Below are 27,576 nucleotides of genomic sequence, written 5' to 3'. Positions count from 1 at the left end.
TCCTTAGACACACTTTCCAATAATTCAAATGTTCAATGATTTGAACTCGCTTTAACTTCATCTTACTGATCCAGGTTTTGAGTTCTCTGTAGTTTTTATAGCTTTGTTATAATAACAAAGGAGTCACTGACAGCTTGTATCATATCATAGAACGACCGATCTGACGCTTATATAGTATTTACGGCAAAATACCATAATATCCTCAAGAGCGCCACACAATCAACGCATCAACTGTTAGACCAGTAGCTAATACATACCTAGTCAGGTCATAAGTATTGTCACACAGTAAAAACTTTTCTTTTAGAATGCTGGCCACAAAAAAGTTTATTGAATTCGAATTTCGAATTGTTCATGAAAATAAAAATGTATACTTTTAGAATTTTTACTAATTTTGAAATATGGAGTGGACGCTTAAAGAAGACCGTGTTGCAGTTATTGCGTTGCATCGTTGCGGTTACGCGCCAATTCAAATTTTTAACATACTGAAAAATTTGAATATAACCAAAAGATTCGTTTATCGTACCATCAAACGATACAATGAAGACTCTAGTGTAGATGACAGGTTAAGAAGTGGTCGCCCTCGGTCTGTTAGGACTCCAGCAGTGATAAAAGCTGTGAAGGCGCGAATTCAAAGAAATCCCAAACGTAAGCAGAAACTGTTGGCCCTTCAGATGGGGTTAAGCAGAACCACGGTGAAAAGGGTGTTAAATGAAGACTTAGGGCTTCGGGTATATCGAAGAAAAACAGGACATCGTTTGAATGCTCGTCTAATGGACCTGAGACTGAAGAGATGCCGCGCTTTGTTGAAGCGGTACGCGGGAAAAAAATATCGGGAACTTCTTTTTTCGGATGAAAAAATTTTTGCCGTAGAAGAGAGCTACAACAAACAAAATGATAAGGTGTACGCACACAGTAGTGAAGAAGCAAGCAACCGTATTCCGCGTGTCCAACGAGGTCATTTTCCATCCTCGCTCATGGTATGGTTGGGAGTTTCTTATTGGGGCTTAACAGAGGTACATTTTTGTGAGAAAGGTGTAAAAACGAATGCAGTTGTGTATCATAATACAGTCCTGATGAACCTTGTGGAACCTGTTTCTCATACCATGTTCAATAACAGGCACTGGGTATTCCAATAAGATTCGGCGCCAGCTCATAGAGCGAAGAGCACACAAGACTGGCTGGCGGCGCGTGAAATCGACTTCATCCGGCACGAAGACTGGCCCTCCTCCAGTCCAGATTTGAATCCGTTAGATTACAAGATATGGCAACACTTGGAGGAAAAGGCGTGCTCAAAGCCTCATCCCAATTTGGAGTCACTCAAGACATCTTTGATTAAGGCAGCCGCCGATATTGACATGGACCTCGTTCGTACTGCGATAGACGACTGGCCGCGCAGATTGAAGGCCTGTATTCAAAATCACAAAGGTCATTTTGAATAAACTTTAGTGTCATAAGAATCTATGTTTTGTTAAGTTCATTTTGGTATATGAATGGTTACATAATGAATAAACTTGTTTCAATTATTTTACATTAAACATGTGACAGAATTTATGACCTGACTAGGTATATACCAATAGCGTTTCAACCAATATTAGTTATAAATATTTTTCATTTTAATAATCCACAATGTTGCGCAATAATATTTACCTTCAAAACTGTTCATTTGAAAGACTCCACTTACCAAATTCATAATTAATTTATTTATTACAAAAAAAAAGAACACAATATTCCTAACCTAAAAGTACATGTTATTATCCGCAACATGCTTCGTCAAAATTGTCTCTGTACTCAAAAACATACGCTTCACTGTACTAAGCCTTCCCCTCGAATGGTGGTCGCTGAAATATTTCAGTAAATGAACACAAAGCGAACGGAAATTTCACAATGGACAAACCTACTCTTCGTTTTATGCAAACCAATGTTCACGCAATGATCGAAATTGAATCACTGACGCCCCCAGATTCAGATTCATTTTGTGTATTACATTGTCTCTTTTGTTATGTTTCAGTAGAGAAATTAAAAAAAAAATGTTCTTTTTTTCTAATAACATTAAACTAATCTTTACATATAAATAAAATTGGAGTGTCCGTTTGTAATATTGAAATAACTGCATTTTACTATATGCATATGAATATATATACGGTATATACACCGAAAAACATTTTTTACAAATTCTGTCTGTCTGTCCCTCTGTTTGTCTGTTTGTTCCGGCTAATCTCTGGAATGGCTGGACCGATTTTGATAGGACTTTTTCTGATATGTAGCTGATGATATAAGGAGTAACTTAGGCTACTTTTTTTAGACTAGTTTCGCCCCGCAGCGTCACCCGGGGTGCGACAATAACCGCGGGTAACATCGGGGGACTCAGCTAGTCTCTAATATAATTTATCTAGACAAAAAAAATATTGACAAACAGAGGAGAAAGTAATTCATAGCAGTTTAATTTTTAGCTATTTATATAATACTAGAGCTCCCGCAGTAGTCGAAATTCGACTATAAATAATTCGAATTGTAAGTTTGTACACTATTATGATTGTATTTTATACTTCTATAATCACAAATTTCGCCAAGACTACACTATATACAAATATTAACAAAGACAAACAATATTTAATCTATTCATAATTTGACAACAGACGTCAAGAACAAAAGTTTGACAATGAATAGTATGCATGCGTGTGTGCGTCAAATACATGGTATGTAGTGTGTGTAATGTTTTCTTTATTGATTGAATGTATCTTTTATGCATTCTTGTGCACTTCTTCTCTATATTCTCTATAAGTGTGGTATTCATACTCCTCAGTCCGCGCAATTTTCGTAAAAAGGGATACAAAGTTTTTGCTTCACGTATTAATATATAGATAAGAAAACGACTTTTTCCCATTTCACGATGATCTTCATACGGCCAATGATCGGAGGCGCTGGAAGGATATTACAAGGAGGAAAATCCTGTTGAAATGATTTAGGAAACAATCCTTCAACATTATTTAAATAATCTATTACACTGCTTAAATTTATTTAGTGAGAAAGCGAGCTGAGATATCACTACAACACTCCATCGATATTGAAAATTTAATTCGAAAAGTTTAATGTGTTGCGGGATAAAGTCTGTTTAAAACACTTATTTGACCGTGACATTTAATCGAGAAAGTTTTAATTTTATACCGAGCTGTGAGGACATTTTTTTGTTGTTTGTTATTATAATAACGTAACAAACATAAATAAATAAATATAAATATTTACTAACAATCACACCACGTTAACTGGTCCCGTGATAAGTTCGTAAAGAACTTGTGTTACAGGTACCAGATAACGGAAATAAATGTAAGATTTTATTATACACATACGTATATTTAAGATACATCCATAACTCTGGAAAAGACATTTATATTTATCATACAAATACCATCCCTTTGCCGGTTTTTCGAACCCGCGACCCCCTTGTGTAGTGACCATGTCACTTACCACTACACCCGACGGCCGTTGAATACATGAATACATAGTTCCTATACATATTTATCAAGAGTTATTTATGTTTGTTTAAGCAAAGCAAATATTGTTGCATTCTTGATGACCATTTCTTGACTAGCAGTGACCAAGATGTACACGAAAATTTGACCGTTATAAATTACAATACGATACTATATACGCATTAAAAATAAAAAACACTAAACCGAGGAACACGGAAAAATGAAAGCAGCTAATTTAAGTGCACTTTAACCATCTCTAGTCTGTTACGTAAATTGAAATTTTTCATGTTGACACATTCAGCGTATTGGAGAGTGGGACATATTTTTTCGCTTTCAATCGAGCTCAGAACGGAGGCTCTTTTTTATTTGAACGGCTATTGCTCTTATTTTTACCAGCTAATGGATTTAATTTTGGAGTGACCTTTGGTAAGATCAATTGTTAAGTTCAATAGTGGAATTTCGGAACTTTTAATTTTCTTTCTTATCATTTTTATTACATAATGAAAAATGATTAGCCTACAATCCATACCATGGATGGTTGGTTGTATGTTATAGTATTTAATTTACGTAACTACTAAAAAAGTAACGTTAGGAATTCAAATACCTTGAGGAAGCCAAGAGCACAGAATTCTAGATTTTTTACCTCTGTTCAAGGCAATCAAGCGCTCTGATTTTAAGAGATCTGAAATTTCAAACTGAGACTGGCCTGGCATCGTTTTTTAAATGATCTCCATCATCATCATCATTAACAGCCTGTTATAGACCACTGTTGGACAAATGCCTCTCCCAAACTCCCCTCCTCACCCCACGCGACCCGATCCTAGGCCTCTCGTCGTCATCCACTGCCCGGTGTCATGTGAATATTATGACGCCACCGTGTTACTGGGCGCCCTAGGCTACGTTTCCAGATCTGCAGTCTCCAGAGCTCGTCTACCCCAACGTCTAACCGGGACTGGACGACTAATTTTGTATTTAAGGAGGTCGATTACAAAATTATCAAAGGAATGGAAAATTACAAATATTCCATAATACTAAGAATGTTTTGTACTTCTGTGATCAGTCATGTACGATGCATAATCTCAACGATAGTATAAAAGTAGTTAAAATCAGTCATGCAATCTTTAAAAAGGGAAACGCCAGTCTCATCTCGTAATAAGCTCACGTATTTTTATTTTCTAACATCAAAATACCAGTTACAATTTTACTTAACGTTAAAGCAAACAACCTAACCTCTCTCCGCATCAACTTACGTAATATAATATTAAGATACAACCCTTTTATATAAAATAGCGAGCTCGGTGACTTTAAATCCAGTATTGTGAAGCGCACGGCGTGTAAAAGATTGTGGCACGTCAAACGAGACCTCGGTGACCCCGCTTGTTCTCAAAGAAAGGTCACTTAATCCGGCACGAAGCCCGTCCTCACACAGTATAATGCATTGAAAGACTTTTCATGTGAATTCATGCAGGCTTCGGTTCGAACGTCCAATTCTTTCAGTATGATTAACGCCGTTTAGTTTTTTTTTAATTGCTCATCGATCGGGATTTTTTCGAGTGTCTCTTGAAACAACCGGGAGTTTGAATACCAATGGACGTACGTTTTCTATGTTCTCATAAATTTTTTAGCTATTTTTATGAAATTCTACAATTGAAAATGAATAGTATCAAATTCCTTTTTTTTTTAACCCTTCTACGAGGGTGCACAATTCTTTTATTTACGTACACATTATATGTTTTTTTTACGCGTTGGATACACTTTACCTGGTCACAGAACATACAGGTATATGTTAAGTTACGATATTTAACTTTATACTAAATAAAAGTATAACCTCATTAAAGATCATTGGGTATTAAGTATTAAAAGCTTAAAATCCATTGCTTATTTGTAATCGAAGTGGCAAAACTAAAATGTCTAGTTGACTCGAATAATGCGGTGCGATTATTATGACTGCCTGTCATACAGTTACAGTAACCAATCATAGTATTGTTCATTGCAGATTAGAATTTAAACAGCATTCTATTATATCTTATAGTCCTAATTACTTTTAGGGTTACCTCTCTCACTTTTATTGTGACTATATAATATTATTTCTGAAGTTTGGAATACTTTACAGCTTTCGCAACCACGGACGACTTTTCATCGACACGTTAATATTAAGCTAATTACCGAACATTTTTCTCCAAAAAATATTTTTAGACCTTTACTTTTCATTTATACAGAACGAACACTAAGACTATCTCGAGATCTGGTTCGCGCTTGCTTGCTTTTGGTTTTTATTTTCACGATAAGAAAAAACACCCTAACTTTAACAGAAAAATGATTGGCTATTATTATCTTAAAACCTAACAACTTCTTTATCCCACCCTACGATTCGAAATAATCGTAATAAATACTACGGTATTCTATTATCTTAAGGTCTTATACAACGAATGAAAAAAAAACACGCTCACTATGACTTTCACTAATTGTATGAATATCATTGATTTCTTGATACTACCCACATGCCACTGATAAAATGAGTTTATAGTATCGTGACAGAAACCTTTTTTGGAGTGCCAACAATAACGTAACTAAGTTTCTTCATAATAGGATGAGCGGTTTCTGAATTCATTAAGGACAAACCTTAGTTTCCATTTATTTTTTAAAATTTTGATATAGCCTTAAATAAATTACAATTAATACAGCTTAGTTCTAGTAGATTGAAGCTTGATGCTAATAGATTATTTCTACTAAATTAACAAAAGAATAAATAAATCTACGGTCTATTCTTTTCGGAAAAGCGGGATCAACTTTTTGATTAGTGTCGACTTTGTGCACCCGTTCTGTTGGACAAACTCTTTGTCAGAGACGGTTGTAAGCCATTGCTTCCAGTTCCGATGAGTTTTTTGTTGAGATTAATTCAGTATAAAGAAAAGAAATCCAGTTGAAAAGAGTTGAAAAGTCCGTTTTTTCTTTAAACTTCAAATTTTTTTTAACGAAAATAACAAGTACGCAATGGGATTTGTGGAAAAAATAATTAAGTTTACAAAATTTGTCGTCAAATAAATAACACTATTACGTCTAATACTGATTGGTATAATCAATACTAATTATATATAGTATTGCATTAAACACGCTTTTTTTCTGTCCATATATCTTATTGTTTTCTACCAATTTGAACGCTGCTTTTTTGCGAGTTGAAAGAACTATTGAAAAGCAATATACTTAACTTACAATTACGAGGAATTTTCGTAAATGATAGCTATATAAATTCATAAAACCTCTTACTGCTATATTAGCTTTGACTTCGTTGGATAATTAAATATCTCCACTGATTTTATACTGTAACTAGCTGACCCGGCAGACTTCGTAGTGCCTCAATCGATAAATAAAAGATCTAAACTTTTGTATAAAATAAAGTTAAAACAAACAAACGGAATCCGTCTGACGGGGGACACATCAAAGGAAAACAAAATGATTATTTTTATTTATTTCTGAGTATTTTTATACTAATCTACCTTTTAAACCTTCTCTGGACTCCCACAAATAATTCAAGACCAAAATTAACCAAATCGGTCCAGCCGTCCTCGAGTTTTAGCGAGACTAACGAGCAGCAATTCATTTTTATATATAGATAGATAGATAATAGAATGTTTTTCATTGTACTGAATACGTGACGAAGCATTCTTATAGCTGCTGAAAAGGATATCAGATAAACGTTTGTCTAAATATTTAGAGACAAATCGAGTACAGCTCCATGACAAAAAAAAATAGCAACTTACAAAATATTTTTCTTTAATAGCGCATCGGGTCAACAAGCTCATAACCAACCTTGTGATAAGTGGTTACTAGAGCCCATAGCACAGCGTGAGCGCCGAAACCCAGACTTTGCCTCGATTGTATATAATAGTGATTATGCAAATTACATTCAATATAACGGTTTTTCACTCTTCACCCAAGACTGAAGAACTGTCAGTGGTACCTACGTCCTAGCACCAGAATACGTTATTTTTTGGTTTATAAGATACTACGGATTTGGTTTCCGTAGGCAACGATCTCCCACCGCCCACGGATGCCTTTTCAAAAAAGGTTATAGCTTAGGTCACTCGGGAATAGTGTAGTTTCCAAACAGTGAAAGAAATTTTCAAATCAGATCAGTAGTTTCGGAGCCTATTCAATACAAACAAATAAATCTTTCCTCTTTATAATATTAATATACACGACAAGTAATTTATTAAAGTTTTTGGAACTACCACCTAATGCCTCACTGTTGATAGTGGCGTTCAAACTGTAGAACTCGTCGCGCCCTACTCGTAGATAGAATAAAGATAGGACGTCCGGGTTACATGTACCAAGCGACACCGCGGAGGCTGCACTTTCAATCTCACAGGCAGGTAATAACTTTTCTTAGGAAATACGAACGCAGCATATGTTCACGGATGACTTGCGCGATGAAGGAATAACATAGTACAATAAAAATTTAACCCGCAAAACTGATGATTTGCGTAATTAGTTGTGGTATGTCTTGTGACTACCATCCTGCTTATTTCTGCCACGAATCGGTAATGCGTTTTAGGTTTTAAGGCAGCCGTTGTAAAACACAACTAGACCTCAACTTAGGTTTCAAGGTGCGTAGCGTCGTTCGTATTGTGTTATCTATCGGTTTCGGTAACTAGTTAATACCAATACTAGAGTTTGTTTCACTGTCTATATATATAAAAATGAATTGTTGTTCGCTAGTCTCACTAAAACTCGAGAATCGCGAGTTCCCTCGAACCGAAGAACGGCTGGACCGATTTGGCTAATTTTGGTCTTGAATTATTTGTGGAAGTCCAGAGAAGGTTTAAAACGTAGATAATTAAGAAAATGCTCGGAATTAAATAAAAATAACAATTTTGTTTTTCCTTTTATGTGTCGGCCCCCGTCGGACGGATACCTTTTGTTTGTTTTAAATTTATTTTATACAAAAGTTTAGGTCTTTTATTTATCGATTGAGGCACTACGAAGTTTGCCGAGTCAGCTAGTAATAAATAAAAACGCTACCGTTTGGTAATTTCAACGGAGAATACTCTAAGGAATTTTAAAACTCAACTTGTTGAACAGTACCTACCTGTTGAAACCAGAAAAATGTAACTTCTCTCAGACGTTGATGCCACAACGTCTCCAGCAAACACTTCAAAACGAATGAGACGAATACAAATCTTTATACCCTGGGAACGCGCTTCAGACGCCAAGTTAAATGGCTGCTCGCTATTTCTTTATAGCAGGTCTGATGTATCTGATACTCACTGCTATCAGCAAAAAATTTACAATAATAATTCGTGGTAGAGCTCACACGGTTAGGTGAAATGCAGCAGCAATGTCAGGGGCAGAGCCAAGCCGCTGCCTACCGTTAAGTACTCTCTACAAGCCTTGTTTGAAGAAAAACATGTCATAGCGCTCGGGAAACACATTGGAGGGGAGCTCATTCCAAAGCCGAATGATACGTGGTAAAAAAAAACTATCGAAACACACTGTGGATGAACGCAATGGCTCCAGGTAGTATGGACGAACTCTACTCCGATGGCGGGCGGTGCGATGGTAAAAACGAGACGATGGAATCATCTCAAATAATTCCTCAGAGCACTCCCCATGGAACATACGGTACAAAATACAGAGAGAACCGAAGATCCTCCGCGGATCCAGAGGTTCCAACAATACTAACAAGTGGGTGTCCCAATACTGTTGAAACTACGACCTCACGTCTCAAGCTAGGTGTCGCCATACACATTACTGGGTCTATGCGTTCCCATCACTAATTCAGCAAATTCTTGTCATTATTTTAGATGCCATGGAAAAGTTTTTGTAAATATGACAAAGTTTGATGAAAAATCTATAAAATCCTATTCTCTGGATCCTAGTCTCATAAAACTGGAATCATGTATTATATACGATATTTTCATTTTATTTAACATTTCTTAGAAAATTTAACATTCAAAGCTGGGCATTCAACGACAATACCAATTACAGTTAAGAGATTTTTTTTCTGTCCCTAAAATGATTTCAGATGTTTTCTAATAGATTCAGATCTTTTTCTCTTGTATGAATTGTCTTTAGATTTAAGTTAGTCAAGGCAGTAATGGAACGCGTTACTGAAATCTTTAATGGGACATATATATTACTGTTTCGCTGCCATAGACAAGATTATGCCACCGAACCACCACTCAATACCGTGTCGTTTTTTAAATATTATACCTATAAGCTTGAATTGTAAATAAATCGATTTCAAACTACAATTATATTAATTTCGGAACAAAACAAGGAAATAATGAATCTATATAAAAAAAGGGAAATTAAAATCCCTAACCAAAAAAAAGCCAGTTCGTTTATCGTAAAATGAAAACAGGAGGATGTTATTGAAACAGGATTACGGATTCTCAGAAATAATTTTGTCAAGCTCGAGAAAGGTCACAATTTGTCTACAGAGAAGACTACATTTATTTTATTTCAAATTATTATTACGGCGATGCTACAGCATCAAAAGCGTACGTGGTACGAGATATTTGTCATGTGCAAAAAGTAACTTTATTTGATTCAAATAATTAATTTCCAAAACCTATACGTGATAACAGAGATTAAATATTATTTTTATTTCACGAAATATTTAACCAAATAAATTGTATGGGATACAAATATAATTTTTAAGGCGAATTTCCAATTGAGGTCGCGTAGATTGAATTGAACACGCTTAATTTCGTAACTCTGTGTAGAGACCGCCCAAAGCGCAGCTTTAATAGTAAATACTGTAGATTTATTTTTAAATATTTAACATACAGATACGTTGTCGGAATAATAACATTACCAACATTCTGATACGACGGTACCAATTATGTATTTTACTTGTTAATAATAAAAATTAATAATTGACTTAAAATTGATAAACGTTACATTTTATACTTTGTTTTAGGATGCCGTACACGCCAAGTTTACTTTAAAAAAACATCGAGGTGACAGATTGCAAATATCTCGTAAAAAGTCCTTTGATATTAATTATTATGAAAGTTACTGGGCAGACCGGAGTGCTGGGTGAAAAGTTGTGCAAGACGAGCTAAATGATAATATTAATGAGCCCAGTCGCGTCACCTCTTGTTGGGAGAGACATATCCGACAGAACAATAAATTTATCATAATAAAAAAATGTCAAAGTAGTTTAATAAAAAAGCAAAAATATTCAAACTTTCCAGCTTGAATAAATAACATCTTGTTATATCCGCTTAAGCAGACAAACAGATTGAAACCCGGCGAGTGAAGAAATTCTGCAGATGGTAAAATGACGACGCCTGGATGCATCTTCACAATAGTAGTTTATTGCAAGATAAACCCGCTCGCATGAAAGCTACATTTCTTTAAAATATTAAACTTCATAAGCATCGGTAAAATTTTAAAGCAAACGATGAGATTGCTGGTTAACTTTTTTGAACACATTTAAAATATCTAGTCGGTAAGATGTAATCATTTATCATAGCTAGTGTTTGCCTAATAACCGAAATTCGAATATAATAATCGACGCCTCAATATTTACTTTAATCTTATGTATTACGTTATCTCCAAAGACAGGTTGACATTTTGAAGAAAAAAAAATTGCTAAAAAAATTGCTCGTTAAAATTAAATAGCTACTCAACACAACAAAAAATGAAAACGGTTGACAAACAGAGGGGCAAATTGTGCTAAGCTGGATTTTAACCTTTTTTTTTAAATTATATTTTGCCAAAATAAATATTTGATAAGCTCAAAGATCGTCAATAGCAACAAAGTATAGAAAAAGTAAAACGGTTGACTAAAAGGAAAACATAATTATTTCAATAATTATTTTTCTTGTTGTAGAATTCGCCCAACGATCGAAAATCGATCATAAACTTAGACTATTTAGATAACCAACATTCCTATTTAGAGGGCTCTTGCCACGATTTTCACATTTCACGAAATCCCTGCATTTATAATGTCTAAAATAATTCGTAAGCATTTTAATTGATTTTATATATTACATGCTCACTTGTATGATATTATTCATCTATTTATGTAATGTAATGTTGTAACAGAGATGCGTTAGGATTCTAGTGAATCCTAGATGCGGAATCGATCTACCGTGTAGCGAATTAAATTGACAAAGGAACTAGCCGTGTAGGAATTCGGTCCTAACACGATTGATGTTTGATTTACCGTCATGAAACTAAAACGAATATTTAAATCATTATTGCCATAATTAATTAAATAAGATAAGAGAAATATCCGTCTTTAGATTAGTTTTATTCACTTACATATTACTAGTCTTGTGCAATGTATACACCTATTCTTCACACTGAACCACAGACGGGCGAGCTTACCACGTTAGGTATCGGAGTGAGGAAACATCACAACGTCAATGTCGCACACATGCATGAGGAGGCTCTCTCTCTTCAAACGGGAAGGCATCAGTGCTTAGCGTGTAAAGTAATCAGGAATATATATTTATTTAACATTCATTTTCTTCATTCTGTTCACAGTAGTCTGTTTTTTAATTACATTACCTTTGTTCGCTGGATAAAACAGCACAAATATTAATAAATAATTAATTATAGGAAATAAATTCAGCAAACTTTGGTCATTAATTTCGCAGGACAACGTGTGGCATTCCTCTTTTTAATTGAAACATGCCCCAGATTATGTGCGTCGATTCGGCATATTCAAGTTCTGTCCTTTGAATTCGTATACAGATTTAACATGAAATATTTATTTGCGTTAAATGCTGTGAAGATTTTCTTTATAATCGAATTTTCAATCAAACATTTAATTCTTTTGTACGTGTGTTTGTTTTGGCTCGGTAAGGGGGGCTGCAATTGGACTAAATTTTTATCGGAAATGATTTCGTCTCTCGAATCCGCTAGTATTATGTAACACATTATGTATCATATCAAATGATATCCTCTATTTGAAAAAAGCCATTGTATTGTAAATAAAGTAGTATTTCTAAATTAAGGCCAGTATGTGTGTAAAATCGTCCTATTTGGCTAGACATAGAGGATACATATATATTTTTGTTTTTTTTTTACTTTTCTAGATGTACGAGAAAAGGTCCGCTCACGCGAACGGTAATTAATTAATAGTGTACGGTGCGACCTCGAACGTAAATACTGCTGCACTATTCGACATATTACGTCCATATTATTATATATTTGTTATTTAAGAAATATTTTCACTCAAACTAAAATTCGTTAGAGAAACACGACACTGCGATACTGCAATACGAATTTCTAAAAGCATGAACCATGAAATTAATATTTAGCTTAAATCAAGTTTACAATATGCAAACAAATAAAAAATATAAATGTATATGATGTGATATATATGTTTATATGAAATATTCTAAAAGCGGTTAAACAATAATAAAAGACTTAATTGCGTTTTCTGTACAATATTAAGAAAACAACATTTAAAGCCTTTCTTTTCCACAGTATTATTTTACATAGTATTCTTGAATTAAATGAAAATGAACTCGTTTTTTTTTTCAATGACAGAGAGTTCAGTCAATCTATATAAGAGAAATCCCTTTTTTTTTATACTAATAAAAGTACATAAAAAAGATTTTTCTTTACTTAAATAAACTGAGACGGTTTGCTTGCGGACAAAGATGTCAAAATGAACTGACAGTTCGCTTCGTTAATTGGTAAGCGGAATGCATAAATACCAAAATGTGAATTTTGGCGAAATTGAGTCTCTCGTGCACTATTACGAACAACGGCTGCTTTTATCCTGATTTGTTTTGGTTTCAAAACCAGAGTTTATAATTGCTACGCAGTGTAAACGGGTACTATGATGCCATAATTGGACTATAGTTCCAAGGACATAGAGTTTGAAAGAAAGTTTTCAAGAATGGTAAACGTGGTGAAAATCTCGTTAAAGTTTAAATTTATTAAGACTTGAACTATAAAATGTTTGTAAAGTCGTAACTTGTAAATATGTATAATTACGTACCCCATTACATTAATCCCCAATATTCCTTCCTACCGTTGATTATAAAACAGACTTGATAGCAGCAACTCGTACGACGTCATCGTTCTAAATTTACAATAATACATTATTCTTACATTATATTCTAATAATCGTCGGACTTGATCATACAATTTTTCGAATAAATTCATTTATCTGAAATTACATCCCGCGCTTTCCCCAAAAAGTTATCAGCGCTTTCATTTGACGTGATCGTTAAGATACGACATGTATTTAATTATTTTTTTTAAAGTATACTGCCTTTAGTTTCCTATCAGTTTTGAGGCCTAATAAAAAATACGCTTAAACTCACTCACTTTTAGGTATACCGAAAACGTTAAATCGTAAAATAAATAGCCGCTAAGCCGAGTGAGATTGGCATCGGAATTTCACTACGGCCTTTGTCCCTCAGTGAGCGCAGAGCGTTGTATACAAGCAACGTTTTAAACCCGCGAAACAAAAAATTGTTGGCTTTGTATTTTCATAGAAGTAAAGTAGACACCGTGTTTTTATTTCGAATACACACACTACAAACTATACATTAGTTACGAATTTCAAAAGAGTACTTTATGATTATTTTAAAATCTTTAACAATATACTTTTTTTTTAAATATATTTTGTACACACAGCTGTTAGAAAAGACACGACAATAAGGATACAGAGTACAAGGGCACTACTTATTTCATGTTGAAATCTCTTCCAGTAGGCCCGCAAAAGGAAAGAAGAATTAGGAACACAAACCTAGTGCATACAGTAAACATTGCATATAATAATATATACATATTACAAGATACAAAACAATATACTTTTATGATTGTTTAATATAAAAATAAATTCAAATACAAATTTACTAGTTTTCATTCTAATATCAAAGCACCGTTGCATATTATTTATATACACATTATCTGAGATCTAAATAACATAGACAGCAAATAAAACCAATAAAGATTATCATTCGTAGCCACCGTGGCTTGTAACGAAAGGATGGGAATGGATAATCTCGAATAATAAAAACAAAATGAAAACTACTTTGACGAACATTAGTCATGCGTGACCACGAAAGCTGTAAAGAGAGAAAATTCCGTAAAAATAAAACCATGCAAGTTTTATCTATATTTTCTTGCCTTATCAAACCGTGTTTCATTTCATTATTGTTTTATTATTATAAAATGCTCAGGTAACTGATTCCCGCTCTCCGTTCAATTCTTTAGACACTTTTACGACAACCACATGAAGAGAAAGGGTTGTGATATCCTAGACTGACACTGCCTGCTTTCTTGCATAATATTTCTTTATTTTTCTCAATGTCAAAATAATAAAAACACCTATTGTATCTTTTGATTAATTGCTCGCAATTGATTACATATGAGCATTACATTTATACTCCCTTCTCTAAATTTGTGCTTTTTAATATCAAATCCTTCATCATGTCAAACATCGGAGCTAACACTAAGAGCGTATTCAAGAGACAATTTTAGTCTTATTATCATGAAATATAAATGTATAAAAAAATATATGTGTGTCTTGGGACGCTCGACAGATGTGGTAACTGAACTGATCTAAGTTGAACTATTTAATATTAAACTTGTTTAAAAGCAAGAAGAAGGAGATTTTGTCTCTGAAAGCACGGAGTCCTACTGCTGGCCTCATCCAAAGTGCTCTACAGTAAACGGTCCTGCGCAGTCTGCATAACGCGACCTTTAGGAAACCGTCTGTGCACCTCATGAGAGGCATACCTACGCTGCGCTTTTCAATAACTTTGGGCCCCAGCGGCCATCTATTCTACAAGCAATGTGTCCTGCCACTTCAATGACTGTCACTTCAATCTTGCAATCATTCGGACTGTCAGTTACCTTGGTTCTTCTGGGAATCTCCTAATCCCTGATTCGTGATTTCAATTCGCAAGGAAACTCCGAGCCCTCTCCATTGCTCTTTGAGTAACTATGAGACTTTTGATAAGACCGGTGTGTGTTGCCAGTGATGATATACGCTAGTAAGACGTGCTCGCTGACAATAGGCCTTATCAGTTCTACATTATTAAAGATATCAAAACAAATTATTAAATAGGCATACCCCATTCAATTAAACCAAAAACAATGTAAATCTATAGACAAACGCCAAAAAATGTACTGTTTTATTACAGACAAATATTTACGTTTCATGGCGGGATGGCGTTTCACGGGACGCTGAGCTTCAACACGAAGTGCAATAAAAGTTGTACGTCTTGCGAACACTGTCATTAAGATGAAATTAATATATTATGCCCGTGAGAAACTAGATCGAGGCTGTTACTAAAGTTATACAACGAGTGGCCTGAGGTTTAACTGTTAGTTTGCTTCAAAGTTAGGCGAGAGTTAGGATCGAGCTAACAAATAATAACTATCTCATAACTTTAAATAATTAGTGTTATAGTGATCGGTCGCGTAGTGTTTAGTATTATATTGGTAATTTTAATAAGTGAGGACGCAATTAAAGCACGCCTCTCAAGAAAGGCGCGTTAATGTCAAGGGGTAAAATACGTAGAAATACCATTAACATAACAACGTAGAGAAAATAATTATAATAAAACGAGAAAATTGCTATAATTTAAGCTTTAGAGAGATGCGACTTACTTGTTAAGCCACTCCATGATCTGCAAGTGAAGTAAATTGTTCCTTCGCAATAAGGTGACACTACAAAACTTGCACACATGCGATCATGACGCAAGTATAATGTTTGCTCACGCGGCCCGCACACACAAACACTCTTCAAGTTCCGTGGTATGTGAGAAATGTAGATCTTCACGACAACCTTAAATGAAAACCTATAAGTATCTCATGAAAGCGTCTGAACACTTTTTTGCTGAAAGCTAAAAGAGCTGAAAGAACCCTGAAAGAGGGACGACATCTCCTGACCATGACACCATGACCCTCTTATCGTGACTTCCTCTAATTATATACGCAACCAAGACGATCGGGTAAGATACAGCCACCACGGCTCTGAGCGCCTCATTTCGGATCCTTCCGGTCCACTCTCAGAGCTTTTAGGCATTCCAAGCACCGGTCACCATTCTCGTCGAACTCGTCCAATGCGACGAAGGGCTCGAAGTACAACTAAACCAACAGACACAGCTCACTGAGTTTCTCGCCAGATCTTCTCGTTCTCAATGGGTCGCGATTACCAACTAGTGGTAGATTGAGCGGAGCACAGCTCTTGCTAGGAGAGATGTTAGTAGTCTCTCAGGCTAGGCTCCGTGATCTCATCTATACATAAAGTGAAGCCAGAATAGAATAGGTAGACTAAAAAAATTAAGACACCAATACTTAACATACGGTTATTTTAAATATCAAATAAGATATGATCAGTGTGCACTATCACTTTGAGGCAGTATTGGATGGAAAGATACACAACCCGGCCGAACCAGTATTAGATTACCCTTTGAAAAGTTATATTCGGTAGTTCGGGTCACTGAACAATGAAATGGAATATCAAAATTAAGTTCGGTCACTTCTAAAAAGTTGCCCGAATGAAATATAAACATAATTACATACGCACCAATGCAATTCACGGTGACAAAAATTGTTGCGTTAGGCTATCGTCATAATTATTTATTTTACACTAATATTTATCGGTTAATCGTACAATAAAATAGAAGAATTCCTGATACCATGTGTGCTATACGTTTATTTCAGAAGGCCAATATTTGATTAAGTTGTAAAAGCATCAATGTATTATATAATTTTAATTTATTTACTAATTAAAAAAAATAAAAATTGGCGTATCGATTGTGTATTACAAACTAAAAACAATGCCCTTGAAATATCTGTATATAATTCAGTATAAAATACTACTTACACTATTATTGTACAGCTATTATGGATGGATAACAACCTAGAAACCTATATAACAACCTATACTATTTTCCATACATTCGCTAAGTCCTCATTGACACAGATTACTGTGAAAGCGCGCAGTAATACTAAAATTACGATCTGACAATTTACAAATTCACTAATATTTGTTAAACTCAACAAGCCTTAACCTCAGAATGAAAACTGTTTTAAAATAACCTACCACCCCCAGGGATTGTCCAATAAAAAGCTATTATGTCTACGACGCAAATTTTCTTTTATTAAATGTTATTTATTTTTCCTTTTATACACTTTGTATCTCTTTTTTCTAAATCTAAAATTCCCTTTTAAAAAGTCTTCTTCTTAATCCCTTAAAAAATCGAGTACCTCGGCGATTACTGCGCCATAAGCATTTTCAAATTATTAAAATAGGTAGAAGCTATGAGTTCCGGTGAACGAAATGGATGTTCCATCAATTCCAAGCCAGCTTCTTGAATGGCAGCCGTGGCAGTTCTGGAATTGTACGCTGGGGGTTATCTTGGTGAATCAAAACAACTTTAGTGAGTTTGCCACGCCATTAGAATAAAATTCAAAGTTGTTGATGACGGTCTCTTCCAAATCATGGACTGTTTTTTCGTTTTCGAGTCATCATGATAAAGCCATGTTTCGTCCATAGTTATGAATTGAGTATAAAATCGATCAAGGTCTTATTGTAGCAAACCTAAACAGCTTTGTGAAATTCTCAGACTTATTTGGTTCTGCGCGTCAGGAAGCTTTCTAAACACCCAGCGCGCTAACACTTTTTTACACCCAAATAGTGATGTATATCATTATGAACACTTCCCATAAAAATCTTTATTTCTTCTGCGATAAAACAAACAGTAATACAACGATCCGCCAAGACAATGTTGAGAATTTTTTTAATCATTTGTTCAGTCACTACCGATGCAGGGCGTCCCGTGCGGGAATATCGTTAATGGAAGTTCTTCCTCGCTTAAGCTCAGCACAGCAACGCGCAACTGTAGAATATGAAGGAGCATGAACCCTTAATGTTGGTCTCAAGTCTTGATTTACTAGCTCCGTAGTAAAAAATTTCATGCAGAGATATTTTATTATGGCACGAACTTCAATTTTATCCATTTTTAAGAACACATTCCGACCTCTAATATGTATCAAAAACGAAAATAGTTCTCAGAGATACATAAATGCGGGCAAACTCTTATAAAAACAGAAAATAAAAATCATTTGTTTAAATAAATTTCAAGTTACTACTTTCCTTAAAATAGGTGAAAAAATACTCAGTTTTAGAGCTTTTGCGTTTAATCTTTCTCTTCACTGAATATAGATACGTATTTTTATTGAAAATATTTATCCCACGTACTAATTACGTATATTTCATTTAAAGCATACAGCCTGGTACACTCATGCAAACAATCGCTAACTGCCGACTGGACTCGGTCGCTTTATCGCATGTGCAACCTTCCACGCGGTCTGGTGCCTACCACTTTGCCCTGAACGACGGGAGGTATGTCCAAAAAACGACAGTATGCGCCCATGCTAGAGAAGAAAAAGAAGAAGAAAGAACTAGGAAAAGTGGCGAATGCTCGAGAGGCGTATAACATCTGCCCACAGTATTGATACTGAAAAACGACCACGACCGCTCTGACAAGAGTGATACGACAAAGGAAAAAAAAAGCTCAGAAATAGCTTGTATAGATTTTCCAAGCTCTCGATCTCACGGATCATTATTAAGCTTTGAGTCTACGAAGTAGCTTCGGTTCTGTCTCTGTACATACCAAAGAGTTCCAGTTTGAGAATTTGTTTGAAAATTCTACATCTCTATTTTACAATCAGAGCATCCGCTGGAGCTGGAGCAGATTTAATTCATAATATAGACCTTTCGACTCTGGAAATAACCACGTTTATTTCCTGAGCGCTATGACATGTCCTTCTTCAAACGAAGATTAAAGTTGTACCCTACTTACTTATTGAGAAGCTTTTGTAGAGATTTGAGCTTAAACGCGGTCATTCTGCTTATTATAATATTGCTCAACAGTAAAAGTATTGTTCAGTACTATATTTTTCTGTTAGTCTCATTGCTTACCACTTAGAAAATATGTAGATTTTGATTTTACTACCGTACAAATTTTATGTTATCAGCTAAGGCATTACTACCGTTGCGTCTCTTAAGGACTGCTAGTCCCAAGTCATCTTTTAGAATACGCGAGGTCATAAAGGCTGTATTCATTTCTCTATTTTAAAAAAATGCTATTGAACAAAAACTCTTCATATTCATTATTCACTGCTGAGACTGTCTTTTCAGTAAGAAACACTATATGGAAAACTTAATTAAAAATAAAGGATGTTTTATTAAACCTAATAATAGCCCGGTACCAAACTATATAATTTAGTTCGAATATCCTCCTGCTTGAATAATGCCATAAAAACCTCCGCTTCTCTTTATCACCCTACTCAATTTCAATACCACAAGAATTTTCGAACATGTACAAAATAATGAATATTCATAATAAGAGAATGATATTTTCAATTCATACTGTTACCCCTAATAATAGAATAACAAGCCCTAAATAATCTGTTGTATGAGTATCAAGTGGCCAGTCAAGCGTCCCCGCGAATTTACATGAGAATAGAAAACGAACTGTCCGAGCCAGGCTATGGTAAACTCGTGACAACCAAAGTTATTTGATGCATTATAATATAAACTCTGCGATTTCCTCTATAATTCTGACCTAATCTTTTGATTATTTACCAAAGAGAAGCATCAACATTATCCAAATTTAATGCGGAACAGAAATTACGCTAAGTTAGAATATCTTAATTACAGTGGGTACCTACTCGCAGAGAATGCCTGATAGTCGGAAAACTTCGTGTTTCTCTTTCGTAGTTTATTCTAATAAATATTTTATTTGACGGCCAAATGGCTTATGTGCTCACAAATGTGAGGATGTAGATTAATTGAAATCACCATACGGATACAGGGCATACCACCTAAAGGAATTAGAGCGAGAAGGAGAATATTAGTAAATTACATAAATCATTTCACTATATTTCCGTAATGATTTTTATTTTAAACCCATAACCAAAATTATGGTTAATAAAGAAGCTCTAAACAGCTTAGTAGATTTCTAAAATAAAATAAATATATTTATAACGGTAAAAACACTTCTCCGTTTGTGATTGAACGAATTAAAAAATTACCTGGCAACAAAATAATTTTTATTTAACATTTATAATTAAAATTTAATAATTAAAAGATTAACAGATTCGAGGTAAATGAGAAATAGATATGGAAACCAAAATTGTTTAAGCCATTATACATGATAATACAGAAGACATTGATGAATAAACAATCTTTAGTTAACGCTCATATCAACACATTAATATGTCATTTGCAGATAGTTACCAAGGTTAGATGACCGTTTGTATAAGATATCAATACATACAAATTAAAAGAATGTTCAATATAACTCATTTTGTTCCAATTTTTGTGTGATTTTATTAGGTCTCTTGTACCCAAATTTATTGCTACTGGTATAAAGCTTTCAAACTGAACGTTTGCAAGCCTCTCGAAACTCGCCTCCGCAGACGTTCTTTTCATTTAAAATGCTTGAGCATTATCGATTTTTTCTTAAGTTTACATAAAATTTTAAAGAAGTCGAAGGCGTCGTTTTTATTAATTTCGAAAGACTTCAGGGCTTTGAAAGAGTTACTCTATACTATTTTTATTAATCTGTGTATTTTACGTAATGTGTCTGGTTTGGGCCTAATTACATTTCATAAATAAGGTTTTTGTTTCTGTTAACATTTAAAATTCTGCTTTAGTTCGATGTTTCTGGTTTTATTGTATTATTTACAGAAGAAATTTAAAGTTATATATTTACTCTGTAGGAATCGACCGTTGTCAAACATTGCAAAAATGAGTTCCATGATCTTAACTAGTTTTTTCTGCCGCAAAAATTTTTAGTCATGCTGGAAAATTTTTACAGCCGTTATTGAGTCTTCAAACTTATAGCTCAATATGGGCAGCGGTCACGGTCTCCGGTAACACACTAAATCAGGCCAAACGTGAGCTCGTCTGCCAAACTTAGCAAAACAAAAATACAACTCTTATTTAGGATTTTACAAAAATTCAACTGAGCAACAAAGCAGGTATAAAAGGTAAGACATTCGTCAATCGTTAAAACAATGCAATTGAAACATTGACATTGATTTTATTTTCATGGATAACGCTAGGTATCGTTAACAACTTCATACCGGATAGATCGAGTTTGGTTAAACATTTATGACTAGAAAAATATCTACATAAAACGAATTAACAACCAAAAAAGCAAGAATATTCTAAACCTAAAACGTTTTTTTATTTAATTAACAGATTACGTAATTTGCTTTTCTTTATTCAGATTTATAAAAATGTGTAAATCATAGAAATTCTGCACTGTTAAGCATTACCGAGGTCAGCAAAGGTCATTTCGCTACAGGTATTATTGTTGTTTATAAAATACATCCACCCTACGGATTGTCAACATTTACAGAGAGAAAACGTTTGGGTCTCGTCTAAAACGAAATAACAATATTTATCACTGCACGTTATCAAACTAAATATTAACTATTTATGATAAATTTGATATAGGTCGAAGCAACATTTTTGTAGAGATAATCTACAACAGGTGTAAACAATAAAATAATTCTTTTGTGTAAAAACCTTAATATTTGTACTTTCCACTATAAAACTTTAAGTCTGTTTCAAAATAACAATGTCATATTGAAATTAATAAGCTGTTATCCAATTTTCCACATAGCGCGATTTTCATCGATCGAAAGGTTTCATGTTTGTAGATTGGTACCTACGGGTTAGCTTTTGATTGCTATTTCAGTTTGACTCTAATTTGAAAAAAACAAAGGTAATATAATTAAAATAATAATACAATTGCTTTAAAAAAATTAGGTAAATGAAAATCGAAGGATCGTTCTTAGAGAATTTAGTAGAAAATTATTGAGCAATAAGCTCATTTATTTTTCGTTCATGCGTATATATATATATATAATTTCCATAAGCATCACACCCGAGCCTAGAGACACACCTAAATCAGCCAGCAGTCTGCCAGTGAAGCAGCAAAAATGCCGGAATCTTGTTAAGGTTAGTTAAGTTTCAACGTTCACCGCGCCATTAAATTAATTTCTTCTATTGCACAAAACATTATTCAAATAATTCAACCTATTTGTATTAACTAGAATAAATTCATAAAACTACTAGTTCCATTCAAGAATGATGAAAACAAACTAAAGTCCGTCAAATACTTTCGCATGCGAGTTGCGTGTTTACTTCGCGGCAACTTTTTCGGCGAGTTTTCTCGGGCTTCCTAGTTTTTTTTGTTCAGTTTTATTTAAAATTTAGCCTGAAAAACTATTATAGAAACTTACCTGGTTTTCACGGTGCCTCCATTAGTTAGTTAACAGGTGGCGATCGCAACAAGTCGAGCTTTTAGTTCAAACAGGTCGCGAGCGTGCGGCTGCGGCGGCGGTCCGACGGCGACACGCGGTCGGCTGAAGAGGAACGCACGCGCGACTTTCACCCCTCCCCCATCGATTTTCGATGTACTGTGCCTTAGGCGCGGTATTTACTAATGCAGAGAACAGCCGAGTGCTGAGGGCTCCTCCTTTATAACACATCTCTAGAAACACTGCCCTAACCCTAAAGGTTAAAGGTATATCGCGGTTGCGAACACGCTAATCTAAATTCAACACTGTTCATAATGCGGAACCCAGTTGAACGACAGCGACCGTTACAAGAAGTTTGCAGATTAGTTTCAAACTACAAACTTTGTTTGAACCGAATGCTATTGCTTCGCAGTTTTCCGTACTATCTCTGAAAATTGTAAGTCATTTGTGTGTTTTATGATTCGAGTTGCAGTAACTTTTCATTGTTTTAATTAATGTTTATTAATAAACTTTCAAATTATATCAACTTTTTTGAAATTTAATTAAAAAGATAACACTTTAATTATCAGTGTTACAGAAACAGTAAAATTTGTCGTATTTATTACGGTTATTCAACAAAATATTTTATTAATTTTCTATTGAATACCAAACTTGATAAAACGACTTAATAGAAAAAAATTATATCTATGATGAAATTAAGAATTTAAATTTCACATAAAAAAACATGTTTTTTACTAACTTGACCTTCTCTTAACTTTTACTAATTGAAACTTTGTCATTATTTTATTATAATTATATGGCAAAGCATACCGCGATTGGGGGTTTGAGCTTGTGTAATTATTAATCTGAACCGTATATTATTATACATGTTATAAAAATTGTATGACACAATTTTAATTGAGAACAGTTTGAGCGATTTGACTTATTTATTTTTCATTGTGTTGGTAATTGCAAGGAAATTGTTGTATGAATGATTTTTTTGAAATTCACGAAATTAGTTACGGCTAAGCGTGACTGAGTTTTAGTAGTAAATACGTAATGTATATTTTTATGATCGTTTGGATATATCTATTTTAGAATGTTTAACTGATATTTATCAATTTCATGTATCCTAATATAGCATGGTAATATTTTAATAAGTTTTACTTTAAATATGTAATATGAATAGATAAGACTCCACCACTGAAATTACGCTGCGGCAACCAATATTGGTTTACATTACAAACATGCAGTATGATTACACATTGCAGGGTTGAACCAAACTCTATAAATAAACGTGGGACTAAAGAATTAGGGACTAGGTAAAATAATATGTGAGGAATGAGGATACTATTGCAACAATAATGTGATGGCGAAAGAGTCGCATAAAGACATCGTTCTCTAAAGTACAACAGCACAATCATTATCGTCAAAATAAAGGTGCGATTTCACTACTGCAGTGCACGCAAAGGCATTAAAATTTGTCCCCTACAACTACGTTTACACTGCAACACTGCTACTAATCCAAGAGTGAAACTGGTCTGCTATCAACAAATTAGCTCTGGTAGTCGAAAATCTAGTTATAATAATTATACTTATTAGTTACTTTCTAATACACTACTATACATACCATACATACCTACCATAGAAAATTAACATAAATACATCTTTTAAACTAACCTCATTTATTGCCGAGCTTTTGAAGGTAAATTATTGAATTGGTTTGTGTTATATATATTTATAGCAGCGTCATTCATGACTGCGCGAGTTCTAAGTCTTCTTGTGCATATTTAATGCGATACGATCCTACATGGAATGTTAAATGAAAACATACATATAGGTACGTATGATGAGTTTAATATTCTTTCACAAAAATGTTTATATTTTTGCTTACAAAAAATATTGAAGTAGCTAATAAAGTAGTCTACGGGTGTGATTAATTAATATTGTGATAAATAATATGAACTCGGAATGGGAGGTGAGATTAAAATTATTAATTAGGTATATGCTCGGTAATCGGTTTTATGTGATTCCATGCGTATGTAGCCTAAAATATGAATTTAGAGTAATTAATTCATGTTTCAATAGAATTACTAAGAATTTACGAGATTTGAAAACAAAACTATTAATTGAAAAATATTTTATATCATACATAACGTAAGTTTTTCGAAATGGTTCCAATGACTAATAACTGTCACAGAAACAATTGTAACGATTTTTTTTTATCACGGATCCAAAAGTTGTTCCTCCCGGGTCCGTGGTCCTACTGGATCCTGTTTTAAACTTAAGCCGCCCGTAAACCTATACAAAGACACACAAAAAAAAACATTAAAAGCAGGTCCTTTAGAATTATAAAAACATCTTATACATATATGTATTAAGAGTTACATTAACGATAATTTCTAGATCATGAACCTGTATACGACTGGGCGTTGCATTTTTATCTATACAAAACGAGCCCTTTGTCTGTTTGTATAATAAAGTACAAATGCATTATTTGTTTCGATAGATTTTCTTACAATTATCTATACAAATAAATGAAAATAAATTGTTTTTAAAACTATTTTCGCGGTTTAATGTCGCGTTTATTATTTTCATTTTATTAATTCTTATGTTTCAAAAGAATTTATTAGTTTTTAATAATTAGTAATATATTTTTTTATACGAAAAAGAGAGTAAATTTAGGTTAGGTAAAATTAGGTTTTACTGTTGAAGCCGTTGGACCTTTCAAAGAATTCAACAATTCTGGTACACCAGCTGATGCGGATAGCCAGCGCATTGAGCCATCTCCTTAGAAGACAAAAAAAAATCACCGGAGCATCTACATGGAATTGGTGGAGACTTTAAAGGTGCCAAAGCTGCTGATGCGGTTGCTGCGCGTAATATGACCAAATTCGAAGATACCAGAGATCTTATTCCAAGCGAAATCCAATTCGACGGGGACCCACCCCCTAGTCCAGGGAGATGAAGACGTTGGTCATTGTTTGTCAATAGCGGCCGATATTCGTGTTTGGAGCGTATTGCGTCGCTATACTTGTGTCATACAAGAGGAGAAACCCCAATCTCGACGATCCGTAGAATATGGGAAGCTGGTCAACAGCGCGGTAACTTCGGAAAATACCTGCACCTAACCATATATACACCAACGGCAGAGTGCCATCACTGTCAATGAGACGCGAACAAGACTGACCACAAGTCTGCCTAAAAATTAGATTTTAAACAGTTAAAAAACAAAGATTATGCTCCAAAACCAAAGAGAATGTAATTGATCACTACGTCCTCAAATAAAAGCCTTTTTGGGCGAGTTACGTAGTTTGAAAACCTTAACATCAATGTCAAATAGTTGTTTTGACTCGTTTACTAAAAATAAAAAATGGTTGTCTCAAAAATTCTTGTGCCATTCGGGTCAAGTTCCCAGCGGTTCGGTAAAATTACGGTACATCCTGGTCTAGATCCCAGCGGACTCTATACAATTAGGCCGGCCGGTTGTGACCCATGCCTTTATAGTCCTCAACCGTTATACAAAATTTTCGAAGTTAACAAGAACCGAAAAGTAGACAAAGATCCTTGGAGATATAAAAGCGAATTAGAAGACTGGGCTAAAAATTTAGGATACAGAAATCAAAAAGTGCTCGATCTCCGTAAATGGCAAGCTTCACTCCTAGGTCCTGCTTGGCACGAAATTTCCGAACCCCAGAAATATGAACCAGCTTGCAAAAATCTTAGCTTCGGGAGAGCTCGGAATAAACAAAAACAAAGTTCAGTACCTGGCCCAGGAACTTACTATAAGGAAACTCCTTTCAGAGCTCCACATGGTTCGCATTCTACGAGACCAACATTTGAAAGAGAGGAACCCTGCAGATTTAAAAACTCGACTCTTAACTGGTCACTAGCACCTAATAGGTATAATATTATAGATAAAAATGCGATTGACCAGAAACATAAAAAAGTTGTTTCACTTAGGGGCCCTTATGACTTATTTACGGGCAAAAGAGACAGTAGCACAATAAAAAACCACTTCAACACTTCTCTCAAATGTTCCGCTGCAACTTGGCCGCTGGCCCTCAAAGGTAGTCTTGATAAATATGTAAATTCTCACTTAGGCGTCATGAATAAAACAAATAGAAGTCAGCCATATAGAGGCAGAAATGCGCTCGTGGATATCGTTATGTCGATACGACGACCCGACGATCCAGGACCGGGACTCTATGACGTTTTAAAACCGAAGTTCTTTAAGCGAAACAAATTCGGGTTCAACAGTTCATACGACAGGCCTCCTGGGTACCAGAGGGTCATAGTTTGGCCCGGAGTCGGAAGATACTCCGTCAAAGAACTTGGCTGTGGTATTATCGGACAAGGACACAAGCATGTGTTCTTGAGTAAGCAAGATCGAACAATTGGTGCGATAATTCCTAAGGCAATGAATTCTTTTTGAGATACCTATATTTTGTTTTTTTGATCCGTTTATAAGACATTTTTCCGAATGATTTATGAACAGTTACGGAATTCGAATTTAAAGTTTACTCGTTTATATAATGTGTACATTTAAAAAATATATATTATAAGGCGTTTGTTTATTAGTATTATATTATGCGTTCACGCGCTATCTGATTGGAATTGAAATTATGTAGATGTTGCCACTTCAGGCAAGCTGTGATCTAGTGCATCATCCAACATACTATGGGTCGCACGCGAATCGGTTTACGGCATTCAAGAAACGAATTCTTTCATACATCGAACACAAGATTGCTCACAGAAAACTATATCCATTCCTGTTACAGTAAGTTCTAAACGAGATTTAATTGAACAGTTACTGTTGTTGAACAATTTTTTGATCAGCAACTGATGTTTA

General features: G+C 34.5%; 2 protein-coding genes across 2 annotated transcripts in view; one reads left to right on the top strand and one right to left on the bottom strand.

Moving 5' to 3' along the window:
- Window positions 1-23,200, bottom strand: part of LOC114245744 (uncharacterized) — a 129,394-nt gene extending 106,194 nt beyond the window's left edge. The window contains exon 1 of the mRNA XM_028178016.2: window positions 22,728-23,200. The gene's annotated coding sequence lies outside the window, so the exon portion shown is untranslated. The remainder of the gene's footprint in view (window positions 1-22,727) is intronic.
- A 2,897-nt stretch (window positions 23,201-26,097) lies between these two features.
- LOC114245317 (uncharacterized) lies at window positions 26,098-27,259 on the top strand. The gene has a single exon (XM_028177453.2). It carries the CDS (start codon window positions 26,098-26,100, stop codon window positions 27,157-27,159), a length of 1,062 nt encoding a protein of 353 aa, XP_028033254.2. The 3' UTR covers window positions 27,160-27,259.
- The last annotated feature ends 317 nt before the right edge of the window (window positions 27,260-27,576 follow it).

Source organism: Bombyx mandarina, chromosome 01 (assembly GCF_030267445.1).
Source record: "Bombyx mandarina strain Sakado chromosome 01, ASM3026744v2".
NCBI classification, from domain to species: Eukaryota; Metazoa; Arthropoda; class Insecta; order Lepidoptera; family Bombycidae; genus Bombyx; species Bombyx mandarina.
This window is presented reverse-complemented; position numbering and strand designations above follow the sequence as displayed.

Excerpts from the sequence above, each read along its gene's own strand:
- LOC114245317 (XM_028177453.2), top strand. The coding sequence starts at position 26,098 with ATGGTTGTCTCAAAAATTCTTGTGCCATTCGGGTCAAGTTCCCAGCGG.